Below are 18,989 nucleotides of genomic sequence, written 5' to 3' on the forward strand. Positions count from 1 at the left end.
AAACAGTGATGGAATTTTTATGTATGACAATGTGCTGTGTCACTGGGCTACAATTGTTTGCAATCAGCTTGGAAAACATTCAGGACAATTTGAGTGAATGGTTTGATCACCCACATTACCTGACACGAATTCCATAAAACATTTATGGGACATAATTGAGAGATCAGTTTGTGCACAAAATCCTGCAGCAGCAACACTTTTGACAATTGTGGACAGCTATAGAGGCAGCATAGTGTAGTACTTCAGGGAACTTGCAGCAACTTATTGAGTCCATGCCACATGGAGTTGCTGCACTACACTTAGCAGAACGAGGTCCAACATGATATTAGGAGGTATCCCATGACTTTTGTCACCTCATTGAATATATTGCTGCAATACCATGCATTCACATTTAGTAGTGTTATGCATGCAGGTGATGCTGTTGGTTACTATATACTAAAGTCATCAGAAGATCAGTATGAATTACAAAATTATTTAGACAAGATATCTACATGGTGCAAAAAGTGATGATTGGCCCTGAATGATAAAAAGTGTGAGGTCCTCCACAAGAATACATAAAAGAAAAATATGTTTCATTTCAGTTAATGATACGTTGCCAGAAAGAAGAATTAGTACATCCTTTTAGAGATTTCCAGTTCACTCATGATTTACTGTAGTTGGCATAATAGTCTTGAGAGATTCAGCAACTGTTTAGCTATATTTATGGTACTTCTCATTTATTCCCCCATCTCAGTAGTCGTCAGCAACCAGTCTTGTCTACTCAGAATCGCATATCAGAGTGCTGTACTCTGATACATGGTTCTGAGCAGACAAGACAGATTGCTGACACAACTGTTTGGATCTGAAGATGATCCAGAGTGATCAAAACATGTAATATAATTAAAAATATGCGACTGAGATGGAAAAATAAGTGAGATTTATCATAAATCACTCAAGATGTATTGTGCCAACAGTGCATATGAAGTACATGAAATGATTGCATTGTAGATCAATAGCACAAGTGTTATGAGGTACCAGGTACCTACCCTTGCTGAAACATCGATATTAGTAAATGGTCTAGCTGTTACGGGGCAATGCAGGCACTGACTGAGACACACAGTCGATTGTATAAATGGTGAATACTGTCCTGGGGTGTGTTATATCACATCTGCCTGACCTGTTTACGTAGTTCTTTAAGAGTTGTTGGTTGACGAGTTGCACAAGTCACTTCTTGTCCCATCTTATCCTGCCTGTGCTTGATTCAAGACAAGTCCAGAGATGATCAGGGCGCCCTGGGAAGTTGCTGCACATCTTACAGAGCAAATTGAGTTTTGTGAGCAGTGCTTGGGCCAGCATTATCATTTTGGAATGACACATCACATTCCTGTCACAAGGACGGCAAAAAAAAAAAGAAATTCTGATAACATTCTTCACGTGCTGAGTGCAGCTTAGTGTCCCCCCCAAAAACATCAAATGTGAACGAGAATTGTAGTTTATCGCACCCCATACCATAAGACCTGTGGTGGACCCATCATATCTTGGATGAATGCACACTATGAGACAGCAATCACCAAATCTATGTCATACATGCAACCAATGACCACTTGCTTGCAGACAGGATCTGCTTTCATTGCTGAAAACCGTAGTATTCCATTCCATCTTCCAAGTGGTCCTCTGTTTGGACTGATCAAGCCATGCATGTCAATGCTGTGGCATGAGTGAAAGATGAGCTAGATGTGCATGTCCATAGTCCCACTGCTAATAACCAGTTCACAACAGTTCATGTAAACATGCCTGGGCTGACAAGCCCACTTGTCTGTTGGTGATAGCTGTAGGATCTATCACTGCTGCCCTTACAGTAAGATAATCCTGGCAGCTGTCTGTGCTGCAGGGACATCTGGAACTTCATCTAAGAGTGTGAGAATGTTCACATGACCACTGACAGTAGCATCATTGTGAACTGAAGCAGCATATCCAACTTGTGTGGCAGTTCTCCAAATGGACCACCCCACCACCTGGAAAGCCATAATTTGACCCCTTTCAAAATTGCTCAGTTAGCTGTAGGAAGCATGAGTACATCTTCGTGGCAGGGTTGCCTTCTTGCTTCACACTTTGCACCACTCTGGGCCTTCTTGCTAACATCCTCTACTAAAGGGTAGACCCAGATAGTGCACTGGTAGCTACACTATTACGCTATCTGTAGATGGATGACATCAAAACCATTACTGGTATGTCTACTGTCACCCAGACGGCATATGCTGTCACGGGATCAAAATTTACATAATCTTTCTAGGTGTACTAATCTCCCCCCCCCCCCTGCCCCCAGTATTTAAACAGATTTAAAAATAGTCAATTTACCTAAATACCTAGGCATTACAGGTACAATTAACTTAAATTGGAAATTGGAACCATCACACAGAAAATGCGGGGAAAGCAAACCAAAGATAGCATTTTATTGACAGAACAGTTAAGAGATGTAACAGGTCTACTAAAGAGACTGCCTACACTATGCTAGTCTATCCTCTGCCAGGGTACTGCTGTGTGGTGTATGATCTCTAGTATCTGCAGAATGTGTGACAATGCTGCTACTCAGCATGCCCAGCTCGGGTACTTCACAGGCTGGCAGTGACTCGGTAACAGCCGTGGAACAGGACCCCTTGAGTGGAACAAACTCCCTGTGTGAACTGAACTACAGGAAGCAGTGTGTCCAAACCCATGTAGATACAAGGCAAGATGCTTGGCATACGGCTTTTGCAAGCAGCTAACAACTATGTGGCAGGTTAACTCCACTTAAGTACTGGCCTGCTCCACTTACTGCTGCTCACAAGTAAATTTTTCCTTCCAGGGATCCGCCCACATGATGCAACGTGTGCACCCTCCATGGCAGTTTTCTGAACTACTCCACTGTTATACCTATGCCACCTTATCTGCCTCCATTAGTATGTCTGCTGTTGGGGATACTAAATCCCTTCCCATTGAAAAGGCCACATATGACCGAAAGTGGCCAGGCTTGGGCTGCAACCTCCGGCACAGAATTGGAGAGGGTGCCGGAGAACCCAGCAGTGGACCAACTACTGTAGGAGGCAACAAAGACACTGCTGGCTCCACCAGAAATTTGGATGGACATGGAGGCTGATGCCAACAGCAGGTTCACCGGTGGCAGTATAGGCAAGGCGACCCACAGCGACAAAGTGGGAGAGCAGGTGGAAGAGGAGAGAGGGGGTCGAAATTCGTGAGGTCCACCGTGGCAGGTGGAGATGCAAGCTGCACTGGGGCCTGAGGCTGTAGGCAACTAGAGGACAGCAGAGGGCAAGGAGGGGGTGGCAATGGTAAGGCACGCTGCTACAAGCTGGAGCCCACTCCGGGAATAATGTCATGATCAACCCTGCCACTCATCTGATTGGAAGGGTGGTGCAGTGATGCTCCAATGAGCGTGTGCACAACTGAGAGGCGTGGCAAGTAGCTGCTCCCCACCAACATGCACCACAAACCACTGCTGAACTATGTGGTCCACAATGATATACAACAGCCACCCCAGCAGCTGACCTAAGGACCAGGTTGAAATGGCAGCCCTAGAAGGAAAATGTGGTGGGACGAGGTGGTCCGTGGCATGCAACGCATGGTGCGAGAAATCCAGGACACACCTCTGGTGCCCATGCAAAGGTTTCACCAGACTGCACACATTGACTGGCATCACTCAGTACAAGGTCACAAAACTCAGCAATTAATCATCTTGGAAAGAGGCAGACATGGAATACTTCATCTGGGACATGAGGGTCCTAGGGGTTCCCTCAATTGGAAAAATAATCAATAACTCATGAACTCTGGCAGTCGATGATATGGGGGATGGCTTGGGTACTTAGGGGAAATTCAATGACACATCGACCATTAAAAACCACAAGCTGCCCAAAAATAGACCTGAAAAATTGACATATATCCTGCCCCAATAGTGCTGTTTGATTGGCCAAAGAGAGAACTGGCACAGGGGTGTGGCTTGGTTCTGTGCAGAAACCATGTGAACCTGCACCAAATATTTTATGTTACTAAAGATCATCGGCCAGTGGACACGATGTTGTGCCAACTCCTTCATCCAAGTCATACCCAGTGAGATGCATTCAGCAACTTGAGAATGCAATGAGGCAGTGCCAGGGGAACAACAACTTGACAGCATTGCCCCTCTGTGACATGCGTAACGATATCCTGGACAATGTTGAGTTGATCACACATATGTACAGTACACTGGATCTAACCCAAAGAGAGACTCCAACTCAGGACCTTTGCCTTTCGTGGGCAAGTGCTCTACCAACTGAGCTACCGAAGCGTGACTCACGACCTGTCCTCACAGTTTTACTTCCGCCAGTAACTCGTCTCCTACCTTCCAAACTTCAGAGGTCCCGAGTTTGAGTCTCGGTCCGGCACACAGTTTTAATCTGCCAGGAAATTTCAAAACCAGCGTGCACTCCACTGCAGAGTGAAAATTTCATTCTGGAAACATCCCCTAGGCTGTGGCTGAGCCATGTCTTCGCAATAACCTTTCTTCCAGTAGTGCTAGTCCTGCAAGGTTTGCAGGAGAACTTCTGTGAAGTTTGGAAGGTAGGAGACGAGGTACTGGCAGAAGTAAAATTGTGAGGACGGGTCGTGACTCGTTCTTAGGTAGCTGAGTTGGTAGAAAACTTGTTCGCGAGAGGCAAAGGTCCCGAGTTCGAGTTTGTCTGGTACACAGTTTTAATCTGCCAGGAAGTTTGAAAACCAGCACACGCTCCTCTGCAGAGTGAAAATTTCATTCTGTAAGTGATTAGGATTGGTAGTAGGGACAGCAAACTGAGTGAAAATGTTATAAGTGCTTTATCCAAAAATTACCTCTTGTAGTTAGTCAGAGAACCAACTTGTGAAGATAATATTTTAGGTCTGGTGGTGGTGAACAGACCCTAACTTTTTGACTTGAATAGGTGTGAACAGGGAATTGGTGAATTGTAAGGCATCACTGAATGCAGCTGTAAATGGGAATACAATGAACTGTAGGAAGATCTTTTTGTTTAGCATGAACGACAAGAGACAGACTTCAGCTTATATGAAAATTTCATCTTCAGCACTGCAAATGTTGAGCTTCAGTGACAAAGAGCAAGAGCATAATACAATACGCTTTGAACAGATATGTGCAGAACAAAATTATGAGGGATGGAGAAGACACACTGTGGATTGACAACCTCATTAGAAAATTGCTATGAAATCAAGGAGAATTTTAAATATAACCAAAGCCTCATAGACTAACAAAAACTGCAAATTAGTGTAAGGAGGGCTATGCATGAAGCGTTCAATGAATTCAAATTCTGTCTACAAACTTGACATAAAATCCTAAGAAGTTTCAGTCATGCATTGAGTCAGTAAATGGATTGAAGCCATCTGTCTAGATACTCAGTGACAATAATGGCATTGAAATAGAGGATGACACAGAAAAGGCCAAAATACTAAACATCTTTTTCCAAAACTTGTTTGACAGAGGAAGATCCCACATATTTCTTCTTTTAAATTGTTACATGAATGACAAAATGACAAATATCAACATAAGTGACAAAGGGGTAAAAAGTTACTGAAATTGCTCAATAGAGGAAAGGCCACTGAACCTGACAGGACACCAATTCAGTTCTATGCGGAATATGTGAAAGAAGTTGCCCCTCTTCTAGCACCAATGAACTGTAGGTCTCTGAGTAGTCAAGCATTTCTAATGATTGGAAAAAAGCACAGATCATTCCCGTTTTCAAGACGGGTCTTTGAACAGATGCAGAAAAATATAAGCCTATATCTCTGTCATCAGCTTGATATAGAATTTTAGACCATGCTTTGTGCTCATTTATAATGACATTTCTGCAGACTGAAAATCTACTGTGTGGGAATCAAAATGGTACCCAAACACAATGATTGTGTGAGACACACCTGTCTGTTTGTCAAAGGGATCCAGAAAGTAGTACATGAAGGCATCCAGGTAGATACAATGTTCCTTGGCTTCTCGAAGGTGTTTCATGCAGTTCCTTGCTGCCACCTAATGAACAGGATATGAATATATGGAATATCAGACCAAATGTGTGATGTGATTTAAGAGTTTCTAGCAAACAGGACACAGCATATCATTTTAAAGGGAGAGAAGTCTTCAGATGTAAAAGTGACTTTGGGTGTGTCCTAAGGTAGTGCTGTAGGACATCACTTTTCGCATTACACACTGCCGAAAAAAAAAAAAAAAAAAGGGCCATGGTGTAACTGGTAGTTCATCATAGTAGGAGCATATGGTCAAAAGTTCAGAACAAGTGAAACACCCATCACAGTAAAGTATGCCCAAACAGTTCAATCAACACACAGTGGAACCTGCAGACACACCAAATGTGATCATGAGTGGTATCTGATGACACTCCCCCCTCCCCCTGCCCCATGTCAAGAAGCGTGGGATGGACCACAAGTGTAGTGTGCGAATACACTTTACCATAGGCTGCTCACCATGTCCATGCCATAGACATGTACGTCCATCACTCATATGCAGACAGAACCTACTCTCATCACTAAAGGAAACAGAGAGCCATTTTTTTCTCCAGTCAACTCTTTCATAACACCAGACTTGCCATACTTGTCAAGAGTTCTGGTGTCAGTAGTAGCCTGGCCAGAGCCACATGTGATCTTAGTCCTGCTGCAAGCAGACAGTTCCCAATTGTCCTTGATGGTCCCATCAGGTGTAACATGTGCACAGATTTCTTCCCTGAATGCTGCTTTTGGATGTTGTTCAACAGGAGTACATACTTGTTGGCAGGGCATCTTTGTACCCTTAAATGAATGTTACACACACGGTTTACCTCTAAACTCGTCACAGTTACAGTTTACCACCTGTGGAATGGATACTTTGGGTGCACAGACAGGCCTCCAGACTGCCATCTGATCATCTTTTACCATCATAAATGAGTCACTGACACTATAACACCTCAGTAAGGTAGTGTTGTACACTAGTGGCGCTGAACACACTCCTCAAGGCTGTTGCATTTCTTTTTCCATTCCATGAGGCTTTTCATGGATGATGCTATTGTCTACAATGAATCTGCAGTGCTAGAAAATTGTACAAAATGCACGAAGGCTTGCAAAAGATCAACACTTATTGCAGTGAGTTGCAATTGACCCTCAACATAAACAAATGTTATGTATTGTCAATACATAGACAAGAATACTCACTTTAAGCAGTTACTTCCATAAAATATCTAAGAGTATGTGTAAAGAGTGATATGAAGTTGAATGATCACAAGAAATTAAGCACATGTAAGGCAGTTGCCGGACTGAGATTCATTTGAAGAGTCCTCAGGGAATGTAATCTGTTATAGTAACTTCCAAAACACTTGGTTCAATTAATACTTGAATACTGCTCATCAGTCAGAGATCTACATCAAATAGGATTGATAGAGGAAATAGAGAAGATCCATAGAGGAGGAGCACATTTTGTTAAAGGTTCATTTTGTAAGCATGAAAGCGTCATGGAGATGCTTAGTCAACACCAGTGGCAAACGCTGCAAGAGAGGCACTCTGCATCATGGTATGATCTACTCTTTAAATTCTGAGAGCACACATTCCTAGAAGAGTCAACCAATATATTGCTTCCTCTTACATATTTCTCATAAAAAGACCATAATAATAAAATTAGAAAGATTCGAAACCACACAGAGGTTTACCAGCAATCGTTCTTTCTTGAACCACTTGCAAATGGAACTGTAAAGGGGTAAGCACTGGTGGCACACAATCTACCATGTGCCACTACCACACACCATAAGGTGGCTTGTGGAATATAGATGTAGATGTGGAACTGTCTCATACCATTTTATCTCATAATTCTATTATGTGTAGATATATTCTTTAAGAAAACACTATATCTATCATCATATTTTTGTGTATTGGTTACTGTACATTAACATTCTGTGTTTCAGGTGACAGGGATTTATTCCAGGCTCTTGTTTTTGATGCCATAGCAACAGAATCTTTTCAGCAGAATCTGAGCAGTTTGCACAAGGATGACAAAGGGTAAGTTACAGTAAAATGTTCAGAACTGAAAGCATGTTATCTTTGATCCTCCAGCAATAAAGACTTGTACTCAAAGATGAAAATTCCATTTTCTACATCACAATCAACACCATGTGCACTGAGTTTCAAGTAGCTTGGCACATTTTACACAGCACTACTTTATATTATCTGATGGCCTGTTTTCATGCTGTCTCTAGTTAGATTAAAATAAGTTTGTGATTGTCAGTCGTCACTGTTAGGGGACATTGTTGCCAGCCATGGCACCGTGTGTTGCGTGCTCATACATTCAGTTGTTGAGCATCCTCTGTGAGCAACAACAGTGTCTGTACTTTGAATTGTGGCTATTGCCTTTGTCATTGTTGGAAAGATTGTACTGAAAGCAGCAGCACCAGCAGCAATGGCTGTGATGTGTATTTTGGTATCATGGTTACATGTATGAAGATAAGTAGCAGAAATAGGGCAGTTGTTCACTCATTGTTATCAAAACCTTCACTCTGTCGAATAAATTTAAAAAATGCAAATTTTGATCATAAGCTACAGCATCAATTAATGCACACCACTGTGTTTTACGAAGAATATAATACCCAAAAGCCCTGGGTAGAAAAGCACATAACAATAGAAATAAAGATTATTAGTCACTATATAGTTAAGGCATTTAGTGATCGGAAGACTCATAAAGAAGAAGACAGAAAAGTTTGCTGGGCTTTCAGACAATTTTTTTCTTCAGCACTAAGTAAAACACACACACACACACACACACACACACACACACACACACACACACATATACACACCCAGTCAGGCTGCAATTCCAGCACACTGTAGCTCTGTTTGTTTGGACATTATCTGAAAGCTCAACAACTATTTCAATCTTGTTTATATGCCTGTTCATCACTCAGTGTTTCAATTCAACTATACATTGAGTTTCCTTTACTCCTCCATTACACTTAGACTTTGACTATGTTAACATATTATAAAGAGTAACCATTATTGGATGTTGTAATACATGGGGTGATTAAATTTAAGTTAAACTTTCAAAATGCTGTAGAAATAACATTACTGGTCAGAATGACATCAAATTGCAACGGAATATTATCAGAGAAGGGTAAAAACATATGGCAGAAGAAGAAAAATAGTGTGAAAATTGATCAGTTCATGGCACCGTATGTGTCAATAAGTAAATGAAAGTGCCTGTCATGCGCACAGCCCATTGAAATTGGTATAAACATGCCAGGTACATGGCTTTTCCTTCTTTCGTGTCAGCAATGTTCGCCATGACTCTCTCAATGCAGAATTGTGCTCTGCTTATAAAGCTGTATTACAAGAGTGACGACAGTTCACACGTCGCTCTGCAGTAGTTCTGGACACTGAATGATTTGAAAACAGGCATTGGTCCAATGACTGCCGTGGATCTGGAGAAAATGATTTGGAAATTTGAAAAGACGGGTTCTTTTGGTGTGCGACCTGGTAGAGGGAGGAAACATTGATTCGATGTCAATGGAAGCCGTGGCCACAGTAACGCAGGAGGAGATGAGTGGTGGTGTGCAAACGTGTAGTGCACAGAGAATTGCCCGAACATTGGACATACCCATGAGCATGGTGCGTAACATCCTATGAAACATCCTTCTTTGCTATCCATTCAAAATTACCCATATGCATGAGTTGCTTCCTGTTGATCTGTCAGCAAGAGAGACCTTTGCTTTAGAATTTACTGCTCTCATGAAGGTGGACACTGATTGGCTGTGGAAGATTTTGTGGACAGACAAATCCCACGTCGTCTGGCAGGATATGTCAATACACAAAATTGTCGAATATGGGCAACGGAAAATCCACACCCATGTCAACCAGTACCACGTGATCCTGAAAAGGTCACTGTGTGGTGTGGGTTTACAGCATCATTTATCATAGGGACATATTTTTTCAAAGGAACAGGTGCTTCCGGTCCTGTTATCTGTACCATCATTGGTAAGTGCTATGAGAGTCTTTTGCGCAACCATGTCACTCCAGCTCTCCAACAGTGTGGATGGGATCATTTTTATACAAGATGGCGCACCTCTGCACATTGCAAATCCTGTTAAGCAGCTGCTGGATCGCCAATTCGGAAAAGCTAGAATTATTAGCCACCATTTTCCTACAGCCTGGCTGTCCCAATCACCTGATCTTAATCCGTATGACTTCTGGCTGTGGGGCTGTCTGTAAGATGTTGTGTTCAGTTTTCTGATTACAAACTTAGTAGCATTGAAGACATGCATTGTGCAACACATTCTGAACATGATCCCTGAAACACTTCAATCAGTTGTGGAACATGCTGTTTCTTCATTTCAACTTGTTGCAGAAAATGGTGGACAGCATATTGAACATGTTTTGTGCCAGTCACATGGAAATTAATAATCAAATTTGATTTTGATTGATGCTTTTTATGCAGTTTTTGGCATCAGGGCAATTAAAAACCTATGTGAGTGATGCTTGTTATGTGGTTTTTGGCCTCAGGACACATAAAAACTGATTTTTCCCATTCGATGTGATATGGCCTTGCCATGATGGATGGGCTTGCTTAACTAACAGTATCACATCTGTACACCGATACACACTGAGTAGTACAGTTTGTCTAACATCAGACGTACACCTTAGGTTTTGTTGTATGAGTCATTTGTCATTTGCAGATTTGCAGTCAACTACTATTAAATTATGATGCTTACAACGCCATCTATTGCTACATTTTTTAACTCCCCCCCCCCCCTTTTTTTGCCATACATTTTACCCCTTCTCCGATAATATTCCGTTGCAATTTCACATCATTCTGTCCAGTGTTGTTATTTCTACAGCGACTTGAACTTTTATCTTTAATTATAAACATCCTGTATATAAAACTTTTACACCATAGACAATAAGATGAAATAACTGGGGTACAGACAAATACCTAGTGAAATGGGATAGCCTGCCTCCAAAGGACAGTTTAAAAAAAGACTGTAAATGCAATGCAGTTCCAATACTTGATTTTGGCCATGCGGGAAAGAGAAATGTGAGAGATGCCGATAGAGTTTGTGTGGCATTCTAGGAAAGCTTGAGGCACAGCGTGGCATTCTTGTATTGTATAACATCTGTTTAATCCAGATTGCAGAGCGATTCAACTCTCCTTCAAATTTAAAAACCATTTTGATAATTTGGCCATTTTTTGTATACAACAGAGTATGACATAAAGAACACCAAATGTAAGGCACATAGTAACAATTCTTTTCATTGTAAAATACCTGTTGTAGGTTTCTTAATTTGGAAGCTTCGTGTAATTATAATCAATGACAAAAAGTCAGCCAGTTCATTATCAAGCTGCAAAGTGAGATTACCAGATGAAAAAGAATCCATTTTTTGTAACCAAATAGTTTTCTTTGTAATCATATTGAATGGGCTGCTTCATTTCGTTTATTACAGAGAGTAGCATGTGACAAAAAATTTGTATTTTGACATTCCTTCAGCCTGTCTTTCACATATCTACCGTCACCTGGTCCTAGCTAATACATGGCTTTCCTTTTGCAGATACTTTGTTTCTGCAATCCTTGTGCTAAATGTAATATATGCCAATCTACTGCAATGCCTGTAGTCGTACGTACAAAATATACAACAAGTGAGCCTTGGAAGCCCAAGTAACAGCCGGTGGTGGGTGACCCATACTACTCAATGCACTGCGACAACAATCACAAAATTATTTTAATTCAAGTATAATGTGACTGTAAATACTGTTCAGCATTTCTGTGATAATCAGAAGTTGACAATTTTGTTGCTCATGTGCTAGGAGAATGGAAAGGAGTAGGGAAGAGACTGAGTTGAAAGTAACCGCCTCCACATTTCATGTTTACAATAATTGAGCACAGAAGATATCTATATTGCTGTCAATTTGTTTAGTTTTAAATCTTCATTCTAGAGCATGTATTGTCATTCTCAGAAGGTTTAAAAATTTACAAAACATGAACTATAAAAAAATGGTTGCTGTTTTCAGTCAGTTGATTTTCACGTTACAGGTGAAACCTTTTTTTGGAATAAAAGGAAATAATTATTTTCATTTGCAAAACAGGTCTAACAAAAGTAAACTGAGTGTGTTATTAAGGCATTACAAGCTACCAGGCATTTGAGTAGAAATCAAAGCAATGCTTTCTGACAAATTTCTTACAGAACTGAATGGGAATTTTGTATTCATAACACATCTTATGGAATTAATTACTATAAAGCAAAAATTCACTAATGTATAAAATTAGCACACATCACTGTGAGATATTCATTAGTCTACATTCATGTAAAATGTAACTATTCTAGGACTCGTATCAGTCATTTTGTGCAGATAAAGATTGTCTTTGTCACTTGCACCTTTGGCTGTAAATGAAAGGTATAATATGACTTAAGGCCTTCTTATTTATGTTACCTGCAACATTGTATCTAAATTTATATGCAAATGATTATATTCTGTAATAAAATAACAGCAAACTTGAAACTTCCTGCCAGATTCAAACTGTGTACCAGACCAAGACTCGAACTCGGGACCTTTGCCTTTCGCGGGCAAGTGCTCTACCAACTGAGCTACCCAAGCATGACTCACGACCCATCCTCACAGCTTCAATTCCACCAATAGCTCATCTCATTCTGGAAACAGCAAACTTATAGAAGCATTACTCAGCAATCCATATAAACCTCATTTCTGTTTTTGTGTGCTGTTGCGTTACATGATGGAGCATGACATGCTTTACTCTTTATTTGCTCCTCACCAAGATGTAAAATAAGTGTATTTCAAGATAAATCAAACAATGGAAAATCCAGGATGCAATGGAACAATATTATGAAAAGGAAAGTTGTTGTTGTTGTTGTTGTGGTCTTCAGTCCTGAGACTGGTTTGATGCAGCTCTCCATGCTACTCTATCCTGTGCAAACTTCTTCATCTCCCAGTACCTACTGCAACCTACATCCTTCTGAATCTGCTTAGTGTATGCATCTCTTGGTCTCCCCCTACGATTTTTACCCTCCACGCTGCCCTCCAATACTAAATTGGTGATCCCTTGATGTCTCAGAACATGTCCTACCAACCGATCCCTTCTTCTGGTCAAGTTGTGCCACAAACTCCTCTTCTCCCCAATCCTATTCAGTACCTCCTCATTAGTTATGTGATCTACCCATCTAATCTTCAGCATCCTTCTGTAGCACCACATTTCGAAAGCTTCTATTCTCTTCTTGTCCAAACTATTTATCGTCCATGTTTCACTTCCATACATGGCTACACTCCATACAAATACTTTCAGAAAAGACTTCCTGACACTTAAATCTATACTCGATGTTAACAAATTTCTCTTCTTCAGAAACGCTTTCCTTGCCATTGCCAGTCTACATTTTATATCCTCTCTACTTCGACCATCATCAGTTATTTTGCTCCCCAAATAGCAAAACTCCTTTACTACTTTAAGTGTCTCATTTCCTAATCTAATACCTTCAACATCACCCGACTTAATTCGACTACATTCCATTATCCTCGTTTTCCTTTTGTTGATGTTCATCTTATACCCTCCTTTCAAGACACTGTCCATTCCGTTCAACTGCTCTTCCAAGTCCTTTGCTGTCTCTGACAGAATTACAATGTCATCGGCGAACCTCAAAGTTTTTATTTCTTCTCCATGGATTTTAATACCTACTCCGAATTTTTCTTTTGTTTCCTTCACTGCTTGCTCAATATACAGATTGAATAACATTGGGGAGAGACTACAACCCTGTCTCACTCCCTTCTCAACCACTTCTTCCCTTTCATGTCCCTTGACTCTTACAACTGCCATCTGGTTTCTGTACAAATTGTAAATAGCCTTTCGCTCCCTGTATTTTACCCCTGCCACCTTTAGAATTTGAAAGAGAGTATTCCAGTCAACATTGTCAAAAGCTTTCTCTAAGTCTACAAATGCTAGAAACGTAGGTTTGCCTTTCCTTAATCTTTCTTCTAAGATAAGTCATAAGGTCAGTATTGCCTCACGTGTTCCAGTATTTCTACGGAATCCAAACTGATCTTCCCCGAGGTCGGCTTCTACTAGTTTTTCCATTCGTCTGTAAAGAATTCGTGTTAGTATTTTGCAGCTGTGGCTTATTAAACTGATTGTCCGGTAATTCTCACATCTGTCAACACCTGCTTTCTTTGGAATTGGAATTATTATATTCTTCTTGAAGTCTGAGGGTATTTCGCCTGTTTCATACATCTTGCTTACCAGATGGTAGAGTTTCGTCAGGGCTGGCTCTCCCAAAGCCGTCAGTAGTTCCAATGGAATGTTGTCTACTCCGGGGGCCTTGTTTCGACTCAGGTCTTTCAGTGCTCTGTCAAATTCTTCACGCAGTATCGTATCTCCCATTTCATCTTCATCTACATCCTCTTCCATTTCCATAATATTGTCCTCAAGTACATCGCCCTTGTATAGGCCCTCTATATACTCCTTCCACCTTTCTGCTTTCCCTTCTTTGCTTAGAACTGGGTTTCCATCTGAGCTCTTGATGTTCATACAAGTGGTTCTCTTATCTCCAAAGGTCTCTTTAATTTTCCTGTAGGCAGTATCTATCTTACCCCTAGTGAGATAAGCCTCTACATCCTTGCATTTGTCCTCTAGCCATCCCTGCTTAGCCATTTTGCACTTCCTGTCGATCTCATTTTTGAGACGTTTGTATTCCTTTTTGCCTGCTTCATTTACTGCATTTATATATTTTCTCCTTTCATCAATTAAATTCAATATTTCTTCTGTTACCCAAGGATTTCTACTAGGCCTCGTCTTTTTACCTACTTGATCATCTGCTGCCTTCACTACTTCATCCCTCAGAGCTACCCATTCTTCTTCTACTGTATTTCTTTCCCCCATTCCTGTCAATTGTTCCCTTATGCTCTCCCTGAAACTCAGTACAACCTCTGGTTTAGTCAGTTTATCCAGGTCCCATCTCCTTAAATTCCCACCTTTTTGCAGTTATAACCAATAGATTGTGGTCAGAGTCCCCACATCTGCCCCTGGAAATGTCTTACAATTTAAAACCGGGTTCCTAAATCTCTGTCTTACCATTATATAATCTATCTGATACCTTTTAGTATCTCCAGGGTTCTTCCATGTATACAACCTTCTATCATGATTCTTAAACCAAGTATTAGCTATGATTAAGTTGTGCTCTGTGCAAAATTCTACCAGGCGGCTTCCTCTTTCATTTCTTAGCCCCAATCCATATTCACCTACTACGTTTCCTTCTCTCCCTTTCCCTACACTCGAATTCCAGTCACCCATCACTATTAAATTTTCGTCTCCCTTCACTATCTGAATAATTTCTTTTATTTCATCATACATTTCTTCAATTTCTTCGTCATCTGCAGAGCTACTTGGCATATAAACTTGTACTACTGTAGTAGGTGTGGGCTTCGTATCTATCTTGGCCACAATAATGCGTTCACTAAGTGTGTTTGTAGTAGCTTACCCGCGTTCCTATTTTCCTATTCATTATTAAACCTACTCCTGCATTACCCCTATTTGACTTTGTGTTTATAACCCTGTAGTCACCTGACCAGAAGTCTTGTTCCTCCTTCCACCGAACTTCACTAATTCCCACTATATCTAACTTTAACCTATCCATTTCCCTTTTCAAATTTTCTAACCTACCTGCCTGATTAAGGGACCTGACATTCCACGCTCCGATCCGTAGAACGCCAGTTTTCTTTCTCCTGATAACGACATCCTCTTGAGTAGTCCCCGCCCGGAGATCCGAATGGGGGACTATTTTACCTCCGGAATATTTTACCCAAGAGGACGCCATCATCATTTAATCATACAGTAAAGCTGCATGCCCTCGGGAAAAATTACGGCCGTAGTTTCCCCTTGCTTTCAGCCGTTCGCAGTACCAGCACAGCAAGGCCGTTTTGGTTATTGTTACAAGGCCAGATCAGTCAATCATCCAGACTGTTGCCCTTGCAACTACTGAAAAGGCTGCTGCCCCTCTTCAGGAACCACATGTTTGTCTGGCCTCTCAACAGATACCCCTCCGTTGTGGTTGTACCTACAGTACGGCTATCTGTATCGCTGAGGCACGCAAGCCTCCCCACCAACGGCAAGGTCCATGGTTCATGGGGGGAAAAAGGAAAGTTATTGCTCACCAAATAGCGAAGACGCTGAGTCAGGCACAACAAAAAGACTGTCACAAATAAAGCTTTCGGCCAGTAATGCCTTCATCCACAATCGATGATACACACACACACACACACACACACACACACACACACACACACACACACTGATGCAAATGCAACTCATACACACAACTACAGTCGCGGGCAACTGAAACCACACTGCCAGCAGCAGCACCAGTGCATGTGAGAGAGGTGACTGGGTGAGAGTAAGGAGGAGGCTGGGGCAGAGAGGGGGAGGGATAGTAGGATAGGGCTGGCTTACAGTGAAGTGCTGCAGGTTAGATGCTGGGCAGTGGAGAGGGGAGGGGGGAGGTAGCAGAAAATAAGAGAACTAAAAAGACTGGGTGCGATGGTGGAATGGGAGCAGGGACTGGGCTGGATGGGTGAGTTCAGTAACTAATGAAGGTTGAGGCCAGGAGGGTTATGGGAATGTAGGATGTTTTGCAGGGGAAGCTCTCACCTGCACAGTTAAGAAAAAGTTGGTGTTTTTGGGAAGGATCCATATGCAGGGTGTCTACGACCCGGGAGATCTGGGAAAAACCCGGGAATTTTTTCATCCGGGAGAAAACCGGGAAAAACCCGGGAATTTTTTTGAATTCCGGAAATTTTTCATTGTCTTTGTTCTCAGTTAAATGTTTGTAATTTTGACTGGTAATAACCAATACTCTAACAAAGGATATTACTGTATCCTGCTACTGCAGAATAATACCGCAGCAATAAAACATGAACGACAGAAAAAACCGAAATAGAACTTAAATTGCAAAGGAAATGCGCCATATACAGCAACACAGTGCTCATACAAGTGTCTGCCAACAGCAAAATGTGTCAAAGGCTTTAGGAAGTCTATGCAATGCTTCGTAACAACAAATTGCCTCCTGGCGCGCCCAAGCTGCCAGATTACGCAGCAGTCCTGGATCTAGGAGTGTGTGTGTGGGGGGGGATTCATATTCTTGAGGAAAAAACCTTGTTTCAGAAAGTGCCTAGCGTCCAGTGCACGTTGGTCCATCAATTATTCATATGACTTTGAAACGTGTCCCTGTCGGTTTTTTTTAACATTGGTGAACACATTCTAAGTTGATTTCTGAGTGAATCATAAGTTGATTTGTGAATGCGTGCATAGTGTAAATGGTGTCTCTGTCAGTGGAATTCTCGTCACAGCTAGAAATAAACTTTCCTGCAGACAAAAGGGACTATACAAGCTGAGCAGAGTACAGCCGAACAAAAGAAACCCAACCACTGTCTGATTATGTGGTTGATTGGGTTTGCAAATGATGAGCGTTGTTATGATTACCAGCAAAATCCATAGATTCAGACTACCAGAGTGCGAATAAACGACTAACAGGAATAACAGGTAAGAAAGATTACGTATTATCTTCTCGATGTGCCCAAGAAAATGAAATTTTGACAGAAAAATTTTGGCCAGATCGATATACTAGCAAGGGCCAGTTGTAGTCTCCGGCTAGCAGCCACTTTGAGGTCTGTTCTGGAAGTAGTGCGGAAAATGCGTTGTACGAACACGATGAACACGTAATAATGCCTAACCCGAGAATAATCGCAGGATAACTAAACTGGTGATTCTGGCAGAGTTAGTCAAGTTAACCGGTGAATAAGCTTTGACACTGGCACCAATAGATACAGTATTAGTGATGACAACATTGTTTCTTAGAATGAGGAAGGAGAAGAAATGGTGACATCACTTAAATTGTGGAAGAATATGATGATTCCAAATTTATATAAAAATTTCGCACTACTACTTTTCGATCTCGTGCTTGAGAAACTGGAGCGTATGAATGAAGTTTAAAACTATTTCCTAAAGTAAAGCTTTTTGCTTCTAGTAGGCCTAATAGCCATTTGATATTGGTACTTTGTGAGTTATATTCTGCCGTGTTATAAAAATGACCATTTCTGCCAAAACAGTCTCGTTTATTTGGCGTGTGTTACAATTCCCGCAATATTATAAAGGCCTAATTTGTTTTATCTCGCAGACAGTGACAAAACACAGGTAATCAGGCTGAGAAACCACACCAGTCTTGGGCCTATTTGTAATTACAGCTTTTTCAGTAGTAGACAGTGACATTTCGATTTTTCATGTAGCAAAACGTTTAACGAACTTTGATGAGGTAACGTATCCTTTTGCAGAAAGGAAAGCACGCCATGTAAAGCTGTAGCAAGATTAGAGAGAAAAAAAATTCTATGAGCTAAGGATGGAAGAAATGTGTACTGTCTTGCTTGTCTCTTCTCTTTACTGGTTTTATGTATCCTATACTTAATTTTATGTCACACAAAGCAGCAAGTTGTTAGCTAATAGGGAATAAAGAGTACAAATTTTCTGAAGAGTTTAAAAAAAAAAAAGAAAAGATGGCAGGATGTCAAACCGTCCAACTGGAAGCAGGAGAGGCACCATAGGACATTTTAATTTCCACTGTCCTGAATATAGTTTGATGGCTTCCAGTACAAAATATACACGTTTCAATTCCACAGAACGAAATACAGTGACGTGCGATAGAAGAATGCTGTGTGAAGAGGTGTCGCGTTGCATTTTGGCACACTTAAGATCAAATAACATCTCTTACAATTCCTCGGACACGTATGTTTTGTGTATCAGACTCTTCAGAAAGATGTGCGCTGCAAAATGAACATATTTTTGAAAATTCGATTTTTTTAAAATTTTTGACGTCCTACCTCAAATGCTCGAGGGACACCACTATCTACTATTGGCCCGTTTCGGAAATATCGTAGATACGGGTCTGATGCTCAGAGTAGTCTGAGTTATAATAGGGAAGCAGGTAGTCTC

At 41.2% G+C, this 18,989-nt stretch overlaps 1 protein-coding gene across 3 annotated transcripts in view; it reads left to right on the top strand.

The window, feature by feature from the left end:
* LOC126262486 (voltage-dependent calcium channel subunit alpha-2/delta-3) overlaps positions 1-18,989 on the top strand; it is an 823,568-nt gene that overhangs the window by 582,818 nt on the left and 221,761 nt on the right. For all 3 annotated transcript variants that reach the window (XM_049959148.1, XM_049959149.1, XM_049959150.1), the window contains one exon: positions 7,932-8,025. In XM_049959148.1, the coding sequence (XP_049815105.1) occupies positions 7,932-8,025 (94 nt within the window). The remainder of the gene's footprint in view (positions 1-7,931; positions 8,026-18,989) is intronic.

Source organism: Schistocerca nitens, chromosome 6 (genome assembly GCF_023898315.1).
Source record: "Schistocerca nitens isolate TAMUIC-IGC-003100 chromosome 6, iqSchNite1.1, whole genome shotgun sequence".
Lineage (NCBI taxonomy): Eukaryota > Metazoa > Arthropoda > Insecta > Orthoptera > Acrididae > Schistocerca > Schistocerca nitens.